This window comes from Schistocerca cancellata, chromosome 8 (assembly GCF_023864275.1).
Source record: "Schistocerca cancellata isolate TAMUIC-IGC-003103 chromosome 8, iqSchCanc2.1, whole genome shotgun sequence".
In the NCBI taxonomy this organism is placed as follows: Eukaryota; Metazoa; Arthropoda; class Insecta; order Orthoptera; family Acrididae; genus Schistocerca; species Schistocerca cancellata.
The window spans coordinates 91647490-91674122 of NC_064633.1; the positions used below are offsets into that span (position 1 = coordinate 91647490).

General features: G+C 42.6%; 1 protein-coding gene across 18 annotated transcripts in view; it reads left to right on the top strand.

The window, feature by feature from the left end:
• LOC126095287 (cytoplasmic dynein 1 intermediate chain) overlaps positions 1 to 26633 on the top strand; it is a 197842-nt gene that overhangs the window by 30128 nt on the left and 141081 nt on the right. For all 18 annotated transcript variants that reach the window (XM_049910054.1, XM_049910055.1, XM_049910056.1 and 15 more), the window contains exon 3: positions 806 to 1026. In XM_049910054.1, the coding sequence (XP_049766011.1) occupies positions 806 to 1026 (221 nt within the window). The remainder of the gene's footprint in view (positions 1 to 805; positions 1027 to 26633) is intronic.

Consider the following 26633-nt stretch of genomic DNA (forward strand, 5'->3'; position numbering starts at 1 on the left):
AGCAGAAATAACCTTAGAAACTTGCCATCGATATGGGGACCAGGAGGTAGATGAAGTTAAGAAATGATGCTACCTAGGAAATAATTTAACACTTGATGGAGAGTGCAAGGAGGATATAAAAAGCAGACTAGCACAGACAAGAAGGAATTCCTGGCCAAAAGATGCCTCCTAGTATAGACCATTGGCCTTAATATAATGAAAACATTTGTGAGGATGTATGTTTGGAGCACAGCATTGTTTGGAAGGAATCATGGACACTGGGAAAACCAGAGAAGAAGAGGAAAGAAGTGTTTGGGATGTGGTGCTGTAGAAGAGTGTTTAAGATTTAGCGGCCTGATTAGCAGTCCAGGTTCTCTGCAGAATCGGCAAGGAGAGAAACATGATAAGATGAGGGGTCAGAACGACAGAACATGTTAAGACATTGGGGAGTAACTTCCATGGTACTAGAGGAAGCTGTAGAGGGTAAAAACAGTGGGAGAAGACAGGTATTGGAATATGTCCAACAAATAACTGTGGGCATTGGGTGCAGGTGCCTCTGTGACATTAAGTGGTTGGCACAGGAGAGGAATTCAGGAATTCGTAAAGAGTTACATCAAACTAGTCAGAAGATGACACTCTTGAGCAGTAAATGAAGCTACATAATGTGAAAATATCCTTATTACCTTGTATTCTTTAGTTTTCTCTTTTATGACCTAGTTAACAAGAGTGTCTAGCCTTGGTAGCCAGAGACAGTTGTCCGACATTAAAGATGATGGCTTGCTTTATTACATTGAAGTAATTCAAGGTGAATTTTTTTTTTTCTCAGGTCGAGGAAGCTGCTCTACGGACTGCTGTTGGAGGCCTGGGAATTGAAAAGGACCAACGAAAGGAACTGGATCAAATGTTGTCTTCACTAGGAGTGGCACCTGTCTCTGATGTTCTTTCCAGCCTTTCAAGCATGTCAAGCCTTACTTCTGAAACAGGAGGCTCCAACAATGCTCAAGACTCCTCCCAGCAAAATACAGCACCACCACCCACTTCACACAGGTATATCTCTCTCTCTCTCTCTCTCTCTCTCTCTCTCTCTCTCTCTCTCTCTCTCTCTCCCCCCCTCCCCCTCTCCCCCCTCTCCCCCCCCCCCCACCCCAACACTTAAGTCCTTAAGTCCCTGTAGGTAAACTTTCAGAAACAACAAAGAACTACAGGCATTTGTTATATTACTGAAGTGAATATTGCACTAAATTATTGTATAGTACCTACAAGTAAATTACATAAAATTGTTGGTAAAGTACATGGATGACCTGGTATCCCTGTTCATGATCTTTTATAAAAAAAGCAGGGTTTAGGTAATTTTCAGATTAAGTTCAGTTGTGTATCTTATATAACAACATTCTGATATACACTGATGAGCCAAAACATTATGACCACCTACTCAGAAGTATGTTGATCCACCAGTGTAATGTAATTCAGCATTGATTCTGTCTCTGTGTGCCATGGATTTGACAAGTATTTCATAGGCTTCCAGAGGTTTGTGGCACCAGATACCTACTCACTTTGCATAATTTTTGGGTGGTTGGTTTGTGGATGTGCCTGATAGCATCCCAGTTTGGTTTCATTGGATTCAGATAAGCTGAATTTGATGCCAAAGACATCAGTGTGAGTTCACTATAATGTTTATCAAATGATAGCAGCACGATTCTGGCCTTGTGGCATGGACAGTTATCATAATGGAAGATGCTATCACTGTTAAGGAACCCCCCAGGGGTCTTGCCACTCTTTTTGCAGGTTTGTGCTTGGCTATCGTGGGGCCCCAGCCTTTGCAGCACTTTTTCCCTTTCGTGCTGTATGTGTATCCTCTTGCTATTCTTCTTCCCCTTCCTTGGGAAACAGGTCTTGGGGTATTATTGGGAATGTTCTGCATTCTGTGGCTGACCTGCGAACAGTCTTAATTTTCTTCTTGGTTCCCTTCTCCTTTCTTTGTTTCCCTTCTCGTTCCTCCACTTTGGCGCTTGAGGATCCTCTTTTTTCCTTCTTCCTCCCTGCGCGCTCCTGAGGGCTCTGTAGGTGACTGGGTAACGCGTAATTCCCAGCCCTGGGTCGACAGGTAGGGTTCGCACATACCCCCTGGTACAGGCCAGGCCCAGGGAGGGGTGATTGCCTGAGCTGCAACCTTCCAAGATAGGCCATTGGTCCCTCTGTCAGGTGTTTGGGAGGTGTGACCTGAGGTGTGAACAGTCACCAAAGGTGGGTGTGCGCCCCTTGTGAATGGGGCCCCAGTTGGAAGCCATTGGAGACACTGGCCGTAATGGGGGATGAATCAATCATCCTCTCCATCGACGTTGACGTATGAGGCTACTGATTCGAATACCCTTCCCACTGCACCACGGTTCTGTGTGGTATCATGTACTGAAGACGGTTAGTCCTTCACCAGGTCAATCCGTTTATTACTCAGAAAGGTGTTGATGCCATTGCTGGCCCTGTGAAATCCTGCTCTCGTTTACGGAATGGCACTTTGCTTTTGGAGACGGCTTCTGATTCTCAAGCACTACTACTACTACTACTACTACTACTACTACTACTACTACTACTACTACTTTCTGCTTTGCTTGTCTACAGCTACCCTGTTCATGTCGAGGCACGTAGAACTTTGAATTCTTCCCGTGGTGTAATTTACACCAGGCTGCTTGACCATCTAACCAAGGCTGAAATACAATCTTACCTCTCTGATGATGGGTGACATTGCTGTCCATTGTGTAATGAAAAGGCAGATTCCTCCTTGGTGCCCACACGCACTCTTTTCCTCACCTTTGGTAGTGTGGTGCTGCCATCCATGATTAAAGCAGGCTATGAAATCATAACAGTCTGGCCATAAATTCTGAATCCGATGCGTTGCTACCAGTGTCATTGGTTCAGTCACACAAGAACGTCTTGTCGACACCCAGCCACATGCGTAACCTGTGCCAGGGATGCACACGCGGGCAAATGTCCACCTCCTTCTCCCCACTGTATCAACTGCGATGGCGGCCACGCCACCTCCTCCAGGGATTGTCCTGTGTATCTAGATGAGCGGGTTGTTCAAGAGATACAGGTAAAGGAAAAAGTGCCTTACCCAGTAGCTCGCAAGTTACTGGCTAGTCGCAAACCCTTTGTTCTTCCATCGTGCACGTATAGTTCAGTTCTTGTTACCCCTCACTCCATGAAGGACATGGCCACACAGGCGTGCGCCCTCAAATTTGACTCTGAGGTTGTGAAGTTGCCCGGTGTCAAGATAGCATCACTGCCCCCCCCCCCCTCCCCCTGTCATGCTGTCCAACAAACTGTCACTCTTGCCTAAAGGGACGAAGCTACCCACTACACAACCAACAGGCAGGAAAGGACTAAAGGAATACTCCCAAGTGAGAAGACTTCCTCCGTCCCTCCAGCCAAACAACACCCATGTCTTCCTCTAACCAGAAGAGCTCGAAGAAGTCTGCTAAAGACAAACGGTCTTCTCCTTCACCAACTCGAAGATCCTGCTCAACGGTGTCGCCACATGGTCACTTAGTCCGGTTGGCCTCTGTCTCACTGGTGCGCACCACCAACCATTTTTCAGCGTCTGACTCCACAGACTGACCACACAAGCACAAGAGGATTAGCACAAGAGGATTTACGGCTGCTTCTAGCATCATTGCATCCCCTTGTACTCTGCCTTCAGGAAACAAAATTGCGCCCTCAAGACCACATTGAGCTTTCACATTACTTACCAATTGGTTTTGACCTTCCCCCTGAGGTTGGCATCCCATGTCATGGGGGCATTATGCTGCTCATACAGGGTGACTTTCATAGTCAACACATCTCCCTGACTACCCGTCTTCAAGCTGTTGTTGTTCACCTTTTCCTTCCCCACCTGACTTTCTCCCTCTGTACCATTTATGTACCTCCATCCTTCTATGTCACCAGGGCAGAATTCCTTCAGCTTATTGGGCAGCTACCTCCCCCACTTTTTGCTACTCGGTGATTTTAATGCACATCATCCCCTTTGGGGTTCTCCCAGGACTTGCCAGAGAGGTGCCCTGTTGGCTGACCTTCTTAACCAACTCAACCTCTTCTGCCTTAACATTGGAGCACCACTTTCCTTTCTGAGTCTTCGCTCACCTATTCCCATTTGGACCTATCCTTTTGCATGACCCAGCTTGCCCATCGTCTTGAGTGGCCCGTTCCTGTGTGCTGTCTGTCTGCTGACTTCTACCCCATCCACATGCAGCCCAAATGGCAGCTTACTAAGGCTGACTGGCAGCATTACCCCTCTCTGGCAGCCTTCGCAGAACAAGATTTCCTCAGTTGTGATGACTATCTCACCAATGTTATCCTTACTGCTGCAGAATGTTCCATTCCTCGCACTTCCTCTTTACCATCTCATTTCCCAGTCCCTTGGTGGACTGAGGTATGCTGCGACACAATTCGTACACTGATATGTGCCCTCCATGTATTTAACCGCCGCCCTAAGCTTGCAAACTGCATTCATTATAAACAGATAGGTGCAAAGTGTTGTAGAGTTCTTCGGGATAGCAAAAGAGCTAGTTGAATTTCATTCACTAGTTCTTTTAACAGTGCCACACCTTCCTTTGTCGTGTGGGCCAACCTCCGATGGCTCTCTGGAACCGAGGTCCATTCCCCCATTTTTGGCCTGACAGTTGGTGCTGATGTCATCGTTGATCCTGTTGCAATCTCCAACACCTTGGGCCGCTATTTTGTGGAAGTTTAGAGTTCTTCCCACTATCAGCCTGCCTTCATCCATCAGAAACGAGTGGAGGAGGCTTGGGCAATCTGTCAGTTCATCCCGGTCCTCCGCCCCAGGGCCAGATGCTATCCACATTCAGATGTTGCAGTACCTCTCTCTTGCAGGCAAGCACTTTCTGCTTAACACATAAAACCACATCTGGGCTAAGGGCGCATTTCCTGGACCCTGGCATGAAGCCATCATCATACCCATACCTAAGCCCAGTAGGGACAAAAACCTTCCTTCTAGCTTCTTCCCAATCTCTTGTACCAGCTGCATTTGTAAGGTGATGGAACGTATGATTCATGCCCGGCTGGTATGGTGGCTAGAGTCTCGCCATTTAGTTACAAATGCACAATGTGGATTTAGAGTGCGGCGTTCTGCAGTTGACCATCTCGTTACTCTGTCCACCCATGTCATGAATGGTTTTCTGTGGAAATCCCAGACTGTGGCTGTGTTTTTGGATTTGGAGAAGGCCTACGACTCGTGCTGGAGAACTGGTATCCTCAATACTCTTTACGTGTGGGGCTTCCGTGGGCACCTGCCTGTTTTCTTCGGGCATTTTTACAAGACCGAGTTTTCAAGGTGCATTTGGTTTCTGCCTTGTCGGACACCTTTATTCAGGAAAATGGAGTGCCTCATGGTTCCATCCTGAGTATCATCCTCTTTTCTATCGCCATTAATCCTATAAAGGCCTGCCTCCCGCTGGGCGTCTCCGGCTCCCTTTTTGTCGATGATTTTTGCCATCTATTGCAGTTCTCCATGTACCTGTCTCACTGAGCGGCGTCTTCAGTGCTGTCTTGATCATCTTCACTCCTGGAGAATTGCTTATGGCTTTCACTTTTCTACTGACAAAACAGTCTGTATGAATTTCTGGTGGTGCAAATGGTTTCTCCCACCATCTCTACATCTTGGGCCTGTTGCCCTTCCATTCATTGACACTATGAAGTCCCTGGGGCTCATGCTCGATAGGAAACTCTCATAGTCCTCCCATGTCTCTTACCTGGCAGCCCGTTGTTCAGTCTCTGTGCCCTACATGTCCTCAATGGTACTTCTTGGGGTGCCAATTGAACCACCCTCCTCTTTTTGTACTGGTCCTTTGTCCACTCGAAACTCTGTGGGTGCTTTGTTTATGCATCTGCTCTCTCATCCCTTTTAGACTATCTCAACACTATCCATCATCATGGCATCCGTTTAACCACTGGCACCTTTTACACCAGCCCAGTTGAGAGTCTGTATGCTGAAGCTCCTGAATTGCCACTGTCCTACCGCTGTGACTTTCTCCTCAGCAGGTATGCATGCTGTTTGTCTGCCATGCGTGGCCACCCCTCCTATGCCGCCTCCTTTGATGATTCCTTAGGTCGTCAGTATGGGGCTCATCCCTCTTCTCTGTTACCTCCTGGAGTCTGCTTTCACCACTTGCTATGGTGGCTTAACTTCACGCCACCTGCAACTTCCCCAGTGGGTGTGAACCTTTCATCACCTTGGCTTCTTGAAGAGGCCCATATCAACCTTGGCCTTCATTCATTTCCTAAGGACACTACTCCAGCCTCGATCTATCACCTTCAGTTTCACGACCTTTGCATGGAACTTAGTGATAGTACCTTTGTATACACTGATGGCTCTCGGACTGACCGTGAGTCCAGGTGTGCCTTTGTCATTGGCACCTATGTCGTTTGATATCAGCTTCCGGCACACTCCTCAAGATTTACAGCAGAGATTTTCACCATGGATTACATCCAGCAACACAGCCTTCCCAATTGTGTCCTCTACTCAGACTCACTCAGCGCCCTCCAAAGTCTCTGTATGCTGTACACTGCTCATTCCTTAGTGCAGCAGGTCCAGGAAAACTGTCACTTGCTCATCCTTGGTGGAGCCAATGTCATGTTTCTGTGGATCCGTGGTCATGTCGGTCTGCCACGAAACAAGGCTGCCGACACTGCTGCCAAGGCTGCAGTCCTCGTACCTCAGCCCGCAAGTACCTCTAGTAGCCATAAAAAGCTTAACAACCAATGAAATTCAGTTTAAGAGAAGCCTAAAGGATTTATTGGTGGCCAACTCCTTCTACTCCATTGATGAATTTCTTCGTAAAACCAACTGATTTGTATATAAATACAACATAACTTGTGCACAATTTCAGTGCAGTAATGTGTTCATTGAAAATGTGTGTGTGTGTGTGTGTGTGTGTGTGTGTGTGTGTGTGTGTGTGTGTGTGTGTGTGTGTGTGTGTAATCTAACTTCTGCATTCTGCACCATTTCAGTGCAGTAATGTGTTCATTGTAAATAAGTATTACAGTAGTTGTATTACATGTTTATTACCTTATAAATAAATAAAAAACTTTATTTTAAATTCAGTGCATTAGTATTTGTAAAATGACTCTTAGTGTTCATTAAAAAATGACGATCATTCCACTTGGGACCTGTGGAATGGTACATTAACTTACTTGTTTTAGTTGTAAATATTTGCCGTGTATTGTTGTTTTTCTGACATGTTCCACATCCTGGAGGACCTCCTCACTACGGATCTATTGGAATGAAAGTAAATCTAATCTAATTCCCTCCAATGATCTCTACGTTGCCGTCTGTCAGGAGGTGGTGTCTCTTTGGCATCACCAATGGTCCTCCCTTCACGGGAATAAGCTTCAGCTTATTAAACCTCTCTCGGTGCCTTGGACGACTTCCTCTCACTCCTCCTGCTGGGAGGAGATTATTTTAACTCAGCTGCATATTGGGCACTACCTTTTTAGCCATCATCATTTGCTCAGTGGCGCTGCTCCACCACTTTGTACACATTGTGCCCAAATTTTAACTGTCCACCACTTCCTGCTGGAATGCCCTTTTTTTTTTTTTTTTTAAGCGTGGGTTTTCCATCTGGATTTATCAGCTGTTTTATCAAATGACACACAGGCTGTCAACCGCGTTTACTTTTTATCTGCAGAAGCAATATGGCAAAGGCCATTTAATTTTTAGTTTTGGACTTCCATTTTTAAATGGTGTTTTTTGTAAGCCCTTTCTCCACATGCGTTGTTTAGCTGTCTCCTATTCCGTCCATTGGGACTGACATATTGTCGTTTCCCTTGTCTCTGTGTTTGTGTTCTATAGTTTTGACTTGGCACAAATTACCACACTAAAACAAAACAAAAATGTTGAGGAAGACATCAAGCATAAAGGGTTACAGGGGGTCCCCAGTAATGTTCATGTAGACCACAACTGTCAAGGTGCCTTAAATTACTACTGCATGCCCCATGAAATCCAAGATGAATGTTCCCCATAACATATTATTGGTCCCACCAGCCTGAGTCTCGTTGCACACTGCATGTTTCAGGCAGCCATTCTCCTGCATTATGGCATATCTGGACGTGAACATTAATGTGGTTTAACAATAAACAGGACTCATCCAACAAGGTGACACAATAGATTGATTCAGGGTCCCATCTTGATGATCCCGTGCCCACTGTATCCATAATTGATGATTTGGGGTCATCTGCTGCAGAACATCATGTTCAACACTGTGCACTGATTGCTGTGCTCCAAAATACTTGTGGCTGCACCAGCAGTGTACTCTGTCATCAGATCTGCTACAGAACATCACCTATCCTGCTTTAGAGAGCAGGTTAGCCTCTGATCTACATGTTCCATCATTAGGTATGGATGCCCAACTTCGTCGTCTACTCATGGTTTCAGCAGTCTTTAACCACTTTCTGTAGATGCTCAAGACAGTAGTACATGAACAGCCAACCAGCTTCACCATTTCCAAGCTGATCACTTCCAGGCACTGTGTCACAACAATCTGGCTTTTATCAAAGTTGCTTAAGTCACTGATTTCTGCATTTGCGCCACTTATCATTGCTAGAATGATTCCCCATTCATATCTGCTCAGCTCATATACATGTCTTTGCATATAACTTGCCCTCATTACCACCAGGCAGCATACAACCTTATTTTGGGCAGCGGTCTTTATTTTTCAGCTCATCAGTGTATAAATGAAAAATTTGTTTTGTCTTTTAGAAACCACATTCGGAATACATAGGACAATAATCAGAGGAAATAAATCTTAATAAGCTGAAGTCTCTCTCTCTCTCTCTCTCTCTCTCTCTCTCTCTCTCTCTCTCTCGCACGCGCACATGTGAAAGCCCACTTTTATTTTGAGTTCTGTCATTAACAAACCTGAAAATGAATTCACTGTACTTTGTTGATCTTGCCATGACACCATCACAGACATAAATAGCAATAAGCAATTTTTCAGTTTTGCACTGGCAGATGTAAATTCAAGGATCTGCTGTTGAACAGATAAATCCAGTTTTCTTCATAAATTGGTGAAACTTATTATTCCAGAAATGAGGTATTGCTTGAGCCCATAAAATGATTCTTTGTTACAATAGACAGAACCTGGCTGTTATTAAAACCTTCTGGTTGAATCATATATATTTGTGTGTCAAGATCACAATGCAGAAATGCGGTTCCAAAGTTAAACTGACCAAGCTTAAAGTGTCCTTAAGCTGCAATTACTATTAAGGTACGAATAGCATGATAATGAGCAACAGAAGTTCTAGATTTGCTTATTTTGCTGTTGGCGTCACTTCGTCTGTGCTATCTTTCACTGATTGTATCAATACCCGTTTTCATTGTGATGTATTGTGCGATTTCAAACATTCACCAGAGCCATGATAAACTAGTGCTGTTATTGTCAATTGTAGGCTTAAAGTAAATTGTGCTCTTTTCAAATTTGTGAGGAGAGTTGGCCTATCCTCATTTAAAACAACCTTTCTCTAATTTAATTGTGCAATTATGAGAGAAATATTTTAGTTTCAGTATTTTCGGACACTTACAAAACTATATTTTTGTCAGTTAGCTGTACGAGTGTTTCAGATATTCGTAGTAAATCAGCATTTATGGTTCACAGTTTAGCCAAAGTATACATCACACTGAATTTTATTGTATATAAACGCAAATAAATATGTGTTTTTGAGAAATTTCATAAGCTACCATTGTCCTTTGCATAATCTAAGAGCAATTTGTAAGTAATTGGCATTTGTGATGTAGTTACTGTAGCAGATTTGCTAAGTAACATTTTGTGTTACATCTAGTATTCCCTTAAAGAGGAGTAGCTCTATATATTATCTGCATTTATTGTATATTAACTCTGTTTTTGAGTTTGCTAACTGTTGTGACTTGGCAAGACAACCAAGCCACTCTGAGGAAGCCGAAAGGCACACGTTTAAGCTCACGCAGGCTGGCGTGAGGTCTGGAACAGTTACAGGAGTTGAGTCTAGTAAAAAAAGTACGGAGCTTCTGGAATACTTAACTTTAATCCATAATTGTTGAACATCGGTCTGATGGTACATGCATCACAAGATAAATACCAAATGATAATGGCGCCTTGCTAGGTCGTAGCAAATGACGTAGCTGAATGCTATGCTAACTATCGTCTCGGCAAATGAGAGCGTAATTTGTCAGTGAACCATCGCTAGCAAAGTCGGCTGTACAGCTGGGGCGAGTGCTAGGAAGTCTCTCTAACCTGCCGTGTGGCGGCGCTCAGTCTGCAATCACTGATCGTGGCGACACGCGGGTCCGAAGTATACTAACGGACCACGGCCGATTTAAAGGCTACCACCTAGCAAGTGTGGTGTCTGGCGGTGACACCACACTAACAATTATAATCAACATAAAAAATTTTTAGGAAACACTCATTTTTACCACAGGTTTTTGGGCTCCCTAATATAAATCTTGTTTTGTGTATCTGCTTCAGGTATTATTGAGAATTAACCACTTTGCTACAAATTGGTGTGTGGGAAGGGCTCTCAAGAGTCGTGTACCTGTGATACGTGTATCAGAGATATCTCAAGTACTATCCTCTCCTGTGTATCCTGTCTAATCTGCAGAAGGTACAGAATCTATCATTACCTGTCTGCTTGACTGCAAGTGGCATGTCAGTGGTAAATCTAAGTGTCCCGTACAGTGTGGATGAGGACCAGGGAAAACTCAGGGTGCTATCTCAGTTCCCCTAACCAACAAGTTTGAGGTGCTGTCTTTCACTGAATTGTTTTGTCCTGTGTCAGGAGCAGGCAAATGCAGTAGTGTAGGGGTCTATTAATGTCGGCAATTTAAATGTACGGCGGACAATGGTCCACTTAGGGAAATCACAGCAAAGGACTCGAAAGGACACCAGGTGCACTCTGTGTGTATGCCTGGGGGCCTAATTCAACATGTTGAAGAGGCTACTCTGGCAGCCATTGAAAGAACAGGGTGCCACCATCTGAGGATTATGGCACACATTGGAACAAATGATGCCTCTTGTCATTCTTGGGTCATTCCAGTAACTAGCAGAGAAGATTGGGAAGACTAGCCTTGCATGTGGAGTTTTAACAAAGCTCACGATTTGCAATATTGTCCCCAGAACTGGTTGTGGCCCTTTGGTTCTGAGTGAAGTGAAAGGAGTGAACCAGAGACTTGTAAGGTTCTGTGACAAGCTATGCTGTGACTTCCTGGACTTGGGTGTGGGGTTGAGAAATGTAGGGTTCCCCAAGATAGGTCAGGTGTGCACTACACATCAGAGGCTGCTTCTCACTGTGTGTGTAGGCACACAAGGGTTTTTTAGTTAGATGACTCTCCATCCAATCCTTATCACAATAGCTGTAGGAAAAACAGAAGTATTAGTGTAATATGGAATAAGTGCCTCCCACAGGTGAGAGTATTAAAATCATAATGGTAAACTGCCAAAGCATTCGTAACAAAGTGCCAGAGGTTGAAGCACTCATGAAAAGCTATGAAGCTCACATAATACTAGGTACAGAAAGCTGGTTGAAACCTGAAATTGATAGCAGTGAGATTTTTGGGGAAAATTTAAATGTGTGTGGTAATGGGGGTGGTGTATTTGTCACAGTAGACAAGAAACTCAAATCCACTGAGACAGAAGCTGCATGTGAGATTGTTTGGGAAAGACTCAGTATCAGGTGTGGGCATAAAATGATAATTTTATCTTTCTATCGCCACCAGACTCGTTCCTGATTTAACCGAAAACTTTAGAGAAAACCTCAGTTCACTTGTACGCATGTTCCCCAGTCATACTGTAATCACCGGTGGAGACTTTAATCATCCAACAGTTAATTGGGGAATATTACAGTTTTGTTAATGGAGGTTCTGATAAGACTTCCGGCAAAACTTGACTAAATGCGAGCTCTGAAAATTACCCAGATCAGTCAGTTAGGAACCCCACTCATGATAGAAATATATTGTATCTAATGGCAACAAACAGACCTGACATCTTCAAGGATATCTGCATTAAAAGCATCAGTGACCACAATACAGTTGTAGCAACAATGTCTACTAAAGTGCAAAGGACAACTGAAACACGCAGTAAGATATATATGTTCAGTAAACTAGGTAAAAAATCAGTAATGTTATACCTCAGTGAGGAACTTGAAACTTTCAGCACAGGGTAGGAGCATGTAGATGAACAACGGCTCAGGTTTAAAAGAATAATTGACCATGCATTGAATAGATATGTACACAGTAAAACAGTTCATAATGGGAAGACATCTCCGTGGTATACAGTCTCTGTCAATAAACTTCTAATAGATGTAAAACAAGGTGTAGGGCTAAGATAGAGAGGTGCTGAATGAAATGCATTTGGCTGTCAATGGGGTAATGTGTGTGCATTTAATGACTACTGTAACAGATTGTCAAATGACATTTCACAAGATCCAAAGAAATTCTAGTCTTGTGTAAAGGCTGCTAGTGGCACCACAGCTAGTGTCCAGTCCCAAGTGAATGAGAAAGGAACTGAAATTGAGGGTAGCAAAGCAAAAGCTGAAATGCTTAACTCCATTTTCAGGTGTTCCTTTACAAAGGAAAACTCAGGAGAATTGCCCCAATTTAATCCTTGTACTACCAAAAAGATGAATGAAATAGGTAATAGTGTTAGTGGTGTTGAGAAATAGCTGAAATTGTTAAAACTGAACAAAGCTCCCGACCCTGATTGTCAGATTCAATACTGAATTTGCAAGTGAGTTAGCCCCTCTTGTAACTGTAATCTATCATAGACCCTTGAACAAAAAACTGTATCCAGTTCTTGGAAAAGTGCTGCATAGATTGGCAACATTGCTGTAAATGTTCAGAAATGTAAAATTTTGTATTTCACGAAATGGGAAAAAATGTAGTATCCTATGACTAAAATATCAGTGAGTCACTGTTGGAATTAGCCAACTTGTACAAATACCTGCGTGTAACACTTTGTAGGTGGTAGACTTCGGTTTATTCGTGGAATACTTAGGAAGTCCCCCATGAACCATGGACCTTGCCGTTGGTGGGGAGGCTTGCGTGCCTCAGCGATACAGATGGCCGTATCGTAGGTGTAACCACAACGGAGGAGTATCTGTTGAGAGGCCAGACAAACGTGTGGTTCCTGAAGAGGGGCAGCAGCCTTTTCAGTAGTTGCAGGGGCAACAGTCTGGATGATTGACTGATCTGGCCTTGTAACACTAACCAAAATGGCCTCGCCGTGCTGGTACTGCGAATGGCTGAAAGCAAGGGGAAACCACGGCCATAATTTTTCCCGAGGGCATACAGCTTTACTGTATGGTTAAATGATGATGGCGTCCTCTTTGGTAAAATATTCCAGAGGTAAAATAGTTCCCCATTCGGATCTCTGGGTGGAGACTACTCAAGAGGATGTCGTTATCAGGGGAAAGAAAACTGGCGTTCTACCGATTGGAGCATGGAATGTCAGGTCCCTTAATCAGGCAGGTGGTTAGAAAATTTAAAAAGGGAAATGGATAGGTTAAAGTTAGATATAGTGGGAATTAGTGAAGTTCGGTGGCAGGAGGAACAAGACTTCTGGTCAGGTGACTACAGGGTTATAAACACAAAATCAAATAGGGGTAATGCAGGAGTAGGTTTAATAATGAATAGGAAAATAGGAATGCAGGTAAGCTACTACAAACAGCATAGTGAACGCATTATTGTGGCCAAGATAGACATGAAGCCCACGCCTACCACAGTAGTACAAGTTTATATGCCAACTAGCTCTGCAGATGATGAAGAAATTGAAGGAATTTATGATGAAATAAAAGAAATTATTCAGATAGTAAAGGGAGACAAAAATGTAATAGTCATGGGTGACTGGAATTCGTCAGTAGGAAAAGGGAGAGAAGGAAACATAAGGTGAATATGGATTGGGGGTAAGAAATGAAAGAGGAAGCCGCCTGGTAGAATTTTGCACAGAGCACAACTTAATCATAGTTAACACTTGGTTCAAGAATCATAAAAGGAGGTTGTATACATGGAAGAAGCCTGGAGATACTGACAGGTTTCAGATAGATTATATAATGTCAAGACAGAGATTTAGGAACCAGGTTTTAAATTGTAAGACATTTCCAGGGGCAGATGTGGACTCTGACCAGAATCTATTGGTTATGAACTGTAGATTAAAACTGAAGAAACTACAAAAAGGTGGTAATTTAAGGAGATGGGACCTGGATAAACTGACTAAACCAGAGGTTGTATAGAGTTTCAGGGAGAGCATAAGGGAACAATTGACAAGAATGGGGGAAAGAAATACAGTAGAAGAAGAATGGGTAGCTTTGAGGGGTGAAGTAGTGAAGGCAGCAGAGGATCAAGTAGGTAAAAGGACGAGGGCTAGTAGAAACCCGTGGGTAAGAGAAGAAATATTGAATTTAATTGATGAAAGGAGAAAATATAAAAATACAGTAAATGAAGAAGGCAAAAAGGAATACAAACATCTCCAAAATGAGATCGACAGGAAGTGCAAAATGGCTAACAAGGGAACCTCCTCATCGCCGCCAAACCCCCCCTCGGATTTAGTTAGAAGTTGGCACAGTGGATAGGCCTTGAAAAACTGAACACAGACCAATCGAGAAAACAGGAAGAAGTTGTGTGGAACTATGAAAAAAATAAGAAAAATATACAAACTGAATAGTCCATTTGCAAGATAGGCAACATCAAGGATTATCTGAGTTCAGCAGCGCCGTGGTTAGCGTGAGCAGCTGCGGAACGAGAGGTCCTTGGTTCAAGTCTTCCCTCAAGCGAAGAGCTTAATTTTTTTATTTTCAGACAATTATCTGTCCGGCCGTCCGATGCGAGGTAACTGCGTAGTATGGGGACGCTACACCTAAACAATCGTCGAAACACACACATTCCTGTCATGTGACGCTCATGCCATCACCAGTGTCTTATAGAATATATCACACTGTTTTCCCGTGGAGGAATCGGTTGATCCATGACCTTGCGATCATATGTTTTCAGTTCCCATTGAAGAGGCACGTCCTTTCTTCTACTAATCGCACGGTTTTGCGGTGTGGTTGCAAAACACAGACACTAAACTTATTACAGAGAACAGAGACGTCAATGAACGAACGGACAGATCATAGCTTTGCGAAAATAAAGAATGTATACTTTTCGCTCGAGGAAAGACTTGAACCAAGGACCTCTCGTTCCGCAGCTGCTCACGCTAACCATGGGACCATGGCGCTCATGAGCTCATGCTATCTTTAATGTTGCCTATCTTACACATGGACTACTCAGTTTGTATATTTTTCTTATTTTTTTCTTAGTTCCACACAACTTATTCCTGTTTTCTCGATTGGTCTGTGTTCAGTTTTTCAAGGCCTATCCACTGTGCCAATTTATAACTAAATCTGAGGGGGGTGCGATGGGGAGGTTCCCTTGTAAGAAGAGATGGCTAGAGAACAAATGTTAGGATGTAGAGGCTTATCTCACTAGGGTAAGATAGATACTGCCTACAGGAAAATTAGAGAGACCTTTGGAGAAAAGAGAACCACTTGTATGAATATCAAGAGCTCAGATGGAAACACAGTTCCAAGCAAAGAAGGGAAAGCAGAAAGGTGGAAGGAGTATATAGAGGGTCTGTACAAGGGTGATGTACTTGAGGATAGTATTATGGAAATTGAAGAGGATGTAGATGAAATGGGAGACACGATACTGCGTGAAGAGTTTGACAGAGCACCGAAAGACCTGAGTTGAAACAAGGGCCTGGGAGTAGACAGCATTCCATTAGATCTACTGACAGCATTGGGAGAGCCAGTCCTGACAAAACTCTACCATCTGGTGAGCAAGATGTATGAGACAAGCGAAATACCCTCAGACTTCAAGAAGAATATAATAATTCCAATCCCAAAGAAAGCAGGTGTTGACAGATGTGAAAATTACCGAACTATCAGTTTAATAAGTCATGGCTGCAAAATACTAACGCGAATTCTTTACCGACGAATGGAAAAACTAGAAGCAGCCAACCTCGGGGAAGATCAGTTTGGATTCCGTGGAAATATTGGAACATGTGAGGCAATACTGACCCTACGACTTATCTTAGAGGCTAGATTAAGGAAAGGCAAACCTACGTTTCTAGCATTTGTAGACTTGGAGACAGCTTTTGACAATGTTGACTGGAATACTCTCTTTCAAATTCTGAAGGTGGCAGGGGTAAAATACAGGTTGCGAAAAGCTATTTACAATTTTACAGAAACCAGATGGCAGTTAGAAGAGTAGAGGGACATCAAAGGGAAGCAGTGGTTGGGAAGGGAGTGAGACAGGGTTGTAGCCTTTCCCCGATTTTATTCAATCTCTATATTGAGCAAGCAGTGAAGGAAACAAAAGAAAAATTCGGAGTAGGTATTAAAATCCATGGAGGAGAAATAAAAACTTTGAGGTTTGCCGATGACATTGTAATTCTGTCAGAGACAGCAAAGGACTTGGAAGAGCAGTTGAACGGAATGGATAGTGTCTTGAAAGGAGGATATGAGATGAACATCAACAAAAGCGAAATGAGGATAATGGAATGTAGTCGAATTAAGTCAGGTGATGCTGAGGGAATTAGTTTAGGAAATGAGACACTTAAAGTAGTGCCCGCATCTCGTGGTCGTGCGGTAGCGTTCTCGCTTCCCACGCCCGGGTTCCCGGGTTCGATTCCCGGCGGGGTCAGGGATTTTCTCTGCCTCGTGATGGCTGGGTGTTGTGTGCTGTCCTTAGGTTAGTTAGGTTTAAGTAGTTCTAAGTTCTAGGGGACTGATGACCATAGATGTTATGTCCCATAGTGCTCAGAGCCATTTGAACCATTTTTTGAACTTAAAGTAGTAAAGGAGTTTTGCTATTTGGGGAGCAAATCAATTGATGATGGTTGAAGTAGAGAGGATATAAAATGTAGACTGGCAATCGCAAGGAAAGCATTTCTGAAGAAGAGAAATTTGTTAACATAGAGTATAGATTTAAGTGTCATGAAGTCATTTCTGAAAGTATTTGTATGGAGTGTAGCCATGTATGGAAGTGAAACATGGACGATAAATAGTTTGGACAAGAAGAGAATAGAAGCTTTCGAAATGTGGTGCTACAGAAGGATGCTGAAGATTAGATGGGTTGATCACATAACTAATGAGGATGTATTTAATAGAATTGGGGAGAAGAGAAGTTTGTGGCACAACTTGACTAGAAGAAGGGATCGGTTGGTAGGACATGTTCTGAGGCATCAATGGATCACCAATTTAGTACTGGAGGGCAGTGTGAAGGGTAAAAATCGTAGAGGGAGACCAAGAGATGAATACACTAAGCAGATTCAGAAGGATGTAGGTTGCAGTAGGTACTGGGAGATGATGAAACTTGCACAGGATAGAGTAGCATGGAGAGTTGCATCAAACCAGTCTCAGGACTGAAGACAACAACAACAACTTAGGAAGTGCAAGCAGTTTACAAAAGAGAATACTTTCAAATCATTCGTGCGACTAGACTTAGAATATTGCTCAAGTTTGTGGGAGCCATACTAGATAGCACTAACAGGGGATGTTGAACGTGTACAGAGAATGGCCGCACGAATGGTCACAGGTTTACTTAATCCATGGGAGTATGTCACAGATTGTGAAGGAACTGAACTGGAAGACTCCTGAAGATAGACGTAAACTATTAACAAAGTTTCAAGAGCCAGCTTTAAATGGTTGTTATGGGGATATACGACGACCCCAATGTATTGCTCACATAGGAATTGTGAGGATAAGATTAGAATAATTGCTGCATGCACAGAGTCATTCAATCAATCATTCTACCTGTGCACCATACACAGATGGAACAGAAAGAAACCATAATAACTGGTACAATAGGATGCACTCTGTGCCATGCACCTCAAGGTGGTTTGCAGAGTGTAGATATAGATGCAAAGTTTCATTATAATAGAGTGCTGGAAATTGAGGCATACCACGAACAATGAAGCAAATGAGGTACTGATCAGTCAGTCCATCAGGTTTGTATTTTACATGAAGTATCCAACTATTATCAATAACATGTTTCCCTTCAGGAAATTCTACCAACACTCAGGTATCATTTTCTTTGAATACCTTCATTTCTTCTTTCATTGGATTAAATCATTTATTGGAATCACAATTTCCCATAGCTCCATTGATGTTATTTGGTGCAAGCCATTCATGGATTGCTTCTGTCAGGCAAACTAATAAGTATGTTTCTTTAGAAGGATGAGTCTGGTAAGGCAGTTCGTAACCAATAAAATTCACTAGCAGGTGTATTTTACAAACTGGATAATAATTTAGTAATTCATGCAAACATTTTTGGTTACTAGTCTCAATTTGATTAATAGTAAATTTAATTTTTTAGAATTTGATCGAGAATTAGTAATAGTCACCTTCCTTTTCTATTTCGTCAGATATGGAATTAAAAAGGAACCATCAGACCTGTTAATCATGGATTTTGATGAGTCTTTGATATGTTGTAGACGGGCCCGTCCTCAGTTCCTGGTTAGCAGCTTCTCATGAGACAGTTTCTAGTTCCTGAGGAAAAAATGTAATGTTAGTCAAATGTCAACCAAGCAAATGTTGCACAGCACTTAATGTTGACTGCTGTCATGCTCTTGTAAGGGTACAAGTCTGACAGATGTCTTCTTCCCCCCTCCACCCCCTTCCCCAATTTCATGATACAGAAATCCTTAATAAGGCTATCTCTGCAGCAAACTTTCTACAAATGTATGTTCCGTTAGTTACAGAATAGATTACGGAATTGTCTTGCTCGCTATTGCTTGCTCTGCTAGAACAACATTCCAGATGATATTTGTCATAGAAGCAACTGAAACACAAGTTTGTTGAGCACCATGCGCATTTAACGAAAGCTACTGCCTTGCAGCATATAGTTTTCAAAAGTGATAACAGAAAGCTTTGTTCATTTAAATTCAAAAAGATTGTTCTCTGTTTGATCAACTTTGATGCGAACCGCAAGTATTTGATCATTCCTGTGAAAGCAGGTGCATGAAATTGACGCAGAATTAAAGAATGTATGTTTATGGAATCTTTTCTCAAAGCAATTTCTCTGTTAGTCTTGACCATGTCAGGAGCATTTTGAAATTTTTTTTTTTAATTTTGTGAAAATTTTAACCTGCTTGTAATAGTAAACATCACAGGGTTGGCAAAGTGGAATACATCCAGGTAGGGTAGTTACTTTGTGCAGCTGCTTGCTTATGTTTCATCTACAAAGATGTGATCGTAAAGTGTCTTTATCAGTTGCCCTTCCCACAAAGTAAGAAGATATAGAAATTTTTCTTGCCCCACACACAGAAGAGACACCTTTATAAAACTTTTCATACAGCACTTTCATGAACAGTTACATTTTTCAGTGTATAAGTCAACTTGTCAAACCTTTCTTGGACAATTCAACCAAATTTTCTGGATGGTTCTTGCAAGCATAAGAAAATGCAAAGGGATATCTTTCCTGGCAGAGTTATACTGTCCATGCTATGAAGAAATGACTAATCTTATTCAAACCTTTTTTTTGTGCAGAGGGATCATTATCACTGCTTTTTCCACAGGGTATCTGTTGCATGTTGATTGGCACTGGCAGCCGGTATGATTGGTATTTATTGTGCAGTCAAGATCAAACTTATAAACAGAGTATTTTGATCCAAGAATGCTTTTCCAGTCTACAATCCAAAAGGTGTTTTATCGTGAATAGTTGACTTTCCAGTGTGATGGCAGTGTCACATGCATGAGCACAAAATGATTTAGGTAACCTGTTAGGTGATAATATGAAGAAAGCTAATTATACTACTTGATGATTTGCTTGTTCAGCAACATCCTTTTGCTCGGGTGTATCTGGACACTGCAGGTATTGTGTTACAATTGAACTCTTGTCCACCATCAAACTGAAACACTCTTACGTTATGACCAGCACTATCATACTCCTTCAAAAATGTTTCCAAATTGTCAGCTACTTCAGATTTATTTCACATGAAGTATATCCAATCAAAATGAAAATAATCATTGTCGAAAATCTCATAGTAATGAAAACCATCAGTCAGTTCACCAACAGTTCGTGGATTATCTCTATGAGGTCTGATTGGGTTGCGACAGAGTTCGCCAAGAACATATCCATCACAAAACTGCTATTTTGGAATGAGAGAGCACATCTCGTGTTTTATGTTTGTCTTGATGACCAAGTGTGTCTTGCCTTTCTTGTAATTGTTCTTTTGGAGTTGCTAATTTCATATTTATTTGTGAATCTGTATTACAAACGTGCATATTCATAATGTATAGGCCTATTGAACCATAAAGTTTTTCTGTTGTGACTGTTCCACTACATCACTGAATGATGCAATCTTTCTTATGGTAAATTACTTAATGTCCACATTGTGCAACTTGACAAACAGAAAATTTGGTGTCTGGTATCAAGTACCTACTACATTATGTCTAGGAAAGCAGGTATCTGCTTGTTGTTTATATGTACTTCAGTATTAATGCTTCCAATCCCATGTGTGTTAAAGAACATTGTTGCCTGTTTTCTGTACACATAGTGGAATCAGAAACATTTCAAATATAATGAAATGCAATGTATTTGGTGAAATGTAAAGTGTAGTGCGAGAGTCAGAAATCCAAGAATCAGTGCTGTCAAAATTAGTATGAACTAGCAAACCAGTGGTGAAAAATGTTCTTGGTCTACTCTTTACTTTTAAACTGGAACTAGAACTATTATTGTTAGTGTTTGCAATAATATGTTCAACTTTCTTGCAACATAGACATGAAAGAGTATCTTTCTCCTTTGACTTATTCCACTCTGTTGTGAAGTTCTTGTGTTTTTGCTGTTGCTGTCTGATTTTGTACTGGCGTGCCTGAGTGTTTCTATGTGTAGCTGGTGAATTCTCAGTGAAGCACAAATTCTCATTGAGAAGCTTTGTTGTCTGCTCAGCTTCAGAAATACGAAACCAGGTCAATGAATGAAACTGATATTGAGGACCTGTGTTTTGAAAATATGATGATGAAGCTGCTAAAGAGGCAAGGTTGCATTTGGATTACTTTTTCTGTTCCTTTTGTAAGTCATTGAAAATGTTTGCAAGTAGCAACACATGTTTTGTTGCTGACATGTCATATTTTGTTGTTTCAAAAAAATATGGAACAGCCGGTATAAGTGTTGCAATGAAGATTGTTCAAACACTGGTAAGTGTCCCAGAGTTCTTTTGCATCCCTCTTCTTTTGTACACAAATAGCAGGTTCCCCATTAAGTACCGTTCCGGTGATAAGAGCTGTCCACACGTTGTCCCACTGCCAGTGCCAAAATATTTCAGTTTATCTCCTTCCGCTACTGATTTATGTTGACATGTTCCACCTATAATTGAATAAGGACAGTCAGTCTGCCATTTCCATGTTTCCCACTGATCTTCATTTGACAATGTGCGAATGTTTGTATGTGTTTGACTACTATCATCATTCTGCAAATTTCATGTCAACTGATAGCGAGCAAAAGGGGGGAGGGGGGTTGCAGGTCTTACTAAACTTCGCATTAAGATGTTTTATATTATTGTTCCATTTTACTTTGCTTTGCAGCTGTGATAAGAATTTGTTCTGTAAGTGATCAGTTCATCATTGATAGAGGGAAGTGGGATGTACATATCATTGTTTAGAGTGTGGTGTCACCGCCAGACACCACACTTGCTAGCTAGGTGGTAGCTTTAAATCGGCCGCGGTCTATTAGTACATGTCGGACCCGCGTGTCGCCACTGTCAGTACTTGCAGACCTAGCGCCACCACATGGCAGGTCTAGAAAGGCGTACTAGCACTCGCCCCAGTTGTACGGACGACATTGCTAGCGACTAGACGTACGAAGCCTTCCTCTCATTTGCCGAGAGACAGTTAGAATAGCCTTCAGCTAAGTCCATAGCTACGACCTAGCAAGGCGCCATTAGCCTTACATAGCAATTGATAATTATCGTCCAAAGCATGTCTCAACAAGAACGATGTATACCACAAGGATAATAAAGTTAAGCAAACCGACATTACGTTCTTTTCTTATTAGCATTCATTGAGCGTCCTGTTTCAGACTTCACGATATTCTGGGTGAGCTTATAGCGTGCCTATTCGGCCCCCTCAAAATAACACTGTGTCGGCCCCTCTGTCGACACATCATAGAGCACTGTGAAATTTTAGCGCAATAGTTTTTTACTATTTATTAAGAGCTAATTATGCTCTGCACAGTTACTAAGATGTTTTGTCACAGTGTTTACTGAGTGCTGTAACTCTTCTTTACTTGGTGTCATCTGCAAATATGGTTCTTTTGTGAGCATCCTTGGTTAAGGTTAGACCGCGTCTGTTCAAAAGCAACAGAATGGTTGCATTACTGAGCTTTGGCACACATCATATTTAATTATACTATGACAGTCGTTCAGCATTGATTTTAAGGTTCAAATTGATGTACTTGATACTGCCTGCTTAAAGAGTGCTCAGGAAGGAGAACGAACTGTTGGACAAACTTTAAATACCGTATTCCAAGTTTTGACAGCAGAATCTTATGATCCACCATGTCAACAGCTTTTGATAAGCCAATAAATACTCCTGTTGATTTCTTTTAGTTCCAGTTAAGAGTACAGACCAAATAAATCCGGGATATTCTTTTGACTGACTTCCACTGGCTTGAGGTGGCAGCTGTCGGACATGTATTTGGCAGAAGAGTATTATTGAGTGTTTCAAACCAAAAAGGTTATAATTAGGCAAGCTTTTGGAGCCAACGGCACCTTCAGGGAGAAGTGTTGGCGGCGGAGGAGGAGGAGGGATGAAGGAAAAGGACTGAAGAGGTCTAGGAAAAGGGGTAGAGATGGGAAAGGTCACACGGAACTGTAGGTCAGGGGAGGCTTACTGGACAGGTGAAACAAGCACTGAGGTCACGGTTGTCATGTTGTAGAGTGTGCTTTGCAACAGCATATTGTGCGTTGCCAGTATACACCCTCTGCTCGTGCCCATTCATCCTAATTGATAATTTGGTAGTAGTCATGCCGATGCAAAAGGCCAAACATTGTTTACATAACAGCTGGGATATGTGTTGTTTCACTGATGGCTCTCCCTTTGATAGTACATCTTTTGCCAGTTACAAGGCTGGTCTAGGTGGCAGCAGGAGTGTGCATAGCATAGGACTTGTTTCACCACAGGTGCCAACTAGGTTCTTCCCCCAGACACCAGCTTCTCAGAACTCTGCAGGTGGGAACTACCGCTACGTGTCCTTGGTTCTCGCCACCCAAAAGGCCTTAATTTACATTAATTTCTTCCATCTCAACATTTCTTCACAGTAAATACTCCTTTCTTCACTCCATTTTAGTTCTACCTGTTTCATTTTCTTACCTGCCTATTTTCTGCTGTCCCCCTCCCACCTCTGTTATATACAATGCACTTAACTTCTCACTCTTATCAACTCGTACAAGATTTTTAGCAGCAATCTGTGTTGCATATTACCCCGTCTTCCACCTCTATGCTATCAGGTTTTCAAATCTCATGCGGTGCAGTCCCAACAATCAGTTTTTCCTTCTCATCCTGTCTGATAAGTCTCCTCTGATCTGCAGTTCCGGATAACTGCTCCAAAATCTATGGCTTTTCCTAGACCTGTTCAGTCCTCCTCAATCACCCCTCTTGCGTCCCCTTCAACCCTTCTGCCTGAAGGAGCAGCCATTGGCTCCAAAATCTTGTCTAATTATAACTTTCTTTTATGTGTGTGTTCTGCTGCTGCTTAGTGAACAATTTTTTATCTATCCTATTACATTATATTGTCAAAATTTATTGTTTTTGTTACATTAAATCAAAACTGTTGTTTGACTGTGTTCAACTGATTCCTTTGTCTATTCCAAATATTTGGGGATAGGGACATCCAAACTGCTAATGTGTTACTGCTAAAATAATTGTTGTTGTTTTTAAGTCAAGTTGAAACAGTAATTTTTAAGTATCAATCATTAGATTGAAGCATAACCAATGTCTATCTGTATCCACTGGGGATCATTACGAGTGTTATAGCCATCTGCATCTTTTGAAGGTGAGTAGTGCTGTTTGCTACTGCCACTGTGGTGGGCTGCTGTATGTCCAGCAAGAAAACAAACAGTGTAGTGCTCATTTACAATTCTTGAAGACACTGACAATAGTAAAACATGGCAGTGCTTGAGAAGTGAATCACAGTGTGAAATCTTGTGGGTTGCTAGATAGGTGATGTGACTAATGCAGTGTCCTGTGATATGGTATTTTCAGCATTCTGCAGCATTGATCAGTGGCATCTAATAGGATGTGACCTGCACACCAGTGACTACATCCCAATTGATGTATCTTAAAGAACGGTGTTAGTTTGAGCTCTACACAGGCTAATAACCAAACACTTGTTAACATACCTTTGGGGATTCCTATATATAGATACACATCTCTTTTTGATGTCATGACTGAAGAAGTGAAATGGTGTGCTATATCATTCTCATTAGTTGCAATAGTGAACTAACACCTCAAAGAGTTTTTCTAGATGAATCCGCTCAGGAGAAAGTTCTTCTCGCGCGCGCACACACACACACACACACACACACACACACACACACACACACACACACACACACACGACTTTCCAGACATCTACTGTGGACATATTATTTCTTCATCTGATATTTCAGCCAAGGAGATAGAGGTGTAACAGATTAAATTATAGAACTTGGAGCAGAAGTCATAGCCCATGCTGCAACAATGCCACATCCAGACAACAGATCTGGTCACTGAACTACATGATCAGTTCCTGTGTCATCAGACCACAAGCACCAAAATCAGGCCACAAGCCACAGACATCAGCCACAACTGACTGTTGCCCATGCTGGATCAGCAGCAGCAGCAGCAGCAGCAGAGGCAGCATCAGGACTTGTGTGACACCGTTCCTAGTGCCAGCACCTTGGACTGGCGGCAGTACCCTGGAGCCAACCTTCGAGGAACCACTTTGGTTTCGCCGATCTCTGCGTCATCAGCATGCAGTGATCATTACGCCAGTTGCTGTCAATCATCCCAATCCAGATGGTTCCAAGTGACACTGAAACATTGCGCCTTCCACAAGTGTCAGCACATGGAAGCAGCATTTAACCACGGCCGCACCAGCACGTCAGTGTGTTTGGCCACCTAGGCTGTGACATCCTTCTGTGCCATCTGTTCCATCGCCATAACTCTGCTGCCTTCAGACTGCAAAAGAGGGACCTTCGTCTATCTGCCCAGCTCGAACAGCTGACACCACACCAGCTGTTGCCTCCTCGGGATTGCTTGCCATCACCAGAGTCCAGCCAGCACTTAGGAGTTGGATTCTGGACAACATTGTGAACTTGTGCTATGCTGGCCAACACCACCTGCTGCTTTTTCTGCACCACAGCCGGGCCATGTGCAAAATCTGGACCATCCCTGAGTCTGCACACCATGTCAACACCCCACTGTGTAAGCAGGTCACCTGTCTGTGTCTCCTGGCATTACCTCGCTGGTAGCTACAGTGCTGAATATTACATGAAGAAGATACTATGCTTGACTGACTGTACTAACCGGATGAAATAATAAAGACTCATTGTTTTCCTTCACATGCCTCTCTATGGCTACTTCTGACCAGTTTCATTCTGAAATTCCAGCAAAATACATTACCATAGAGGCAATGAACAAATATTATACCCTCGGCTGCTGTCTACATCCGCTATCTTTGGCATAGAACCCAACTCATGACTGACCAGATATTTCCCATATTACAGTTGGTGTATGGGTGTGTTTCAAGCTAATGCCCATAAACATTCTTCTTATTACAAATGGTGTCAGGAAGGCTGTTGAAGGTAAAGATAAGACAGCCAGAAGACCACAGCCAGCACCATAGTTCATAATTCTGTATAAGTGCCTTTCTTCAGAGGAAACGGAAGTGAGTGGAGATTCAACAGGGACAGTAACAGAAATGTGTAACTGCACACACATTTTTTTTTCACTCATGGAAACAGTACATGTTGTAGCCTTGTATCCATGTTGTTCAATATGCTTAGACTCATTAGTAGAATTTGGCAAAGGCCCAAGAGCTGGACCTCTTATGTCTGAAGTTGCAAGCTAACCAGAAGCATGCCTTGTGTCCTGCTGCATGGCACATAACTCTGGCCTAAGGTCTTTCATACTGCACTAAGAGTGCACTCTCATCTCAGTGCAGAATGTTGTTGCCATGGATTCATTGATGTCCCTAGTATTACTTAATTTGCAGGCCAATCTTGTCTTGTATAGGAATTTCACATAAACTTACATAAAGGTTTCCAAATTATATCTTTGTGCTTCAGTTACACTCCTGGAAATGGAAAAAAGAACACATTGACACCGGTGTGTCAGACCCACCATACTTGCTCCAGACACTGCGAGAGGGCTGTACAAGCAATGATCACACGCACGGCACAGCGGACACACCAGGAACCGCGGTGTTGGCCGTCGAATGGCGCTAGCTGCGCAGCATTTGTGCACCGCCGCCGTCAGTGTCAGCCAGTTTGCCGTGGCATACGGAGCTCCATCGCAGTCTTTAACACTGGTAGCATGCCGCGACAGCGTGGACGTGAACCGTATGTGCAGTTGACGGACTTTGAGCGAGGGCGTATAGTGGG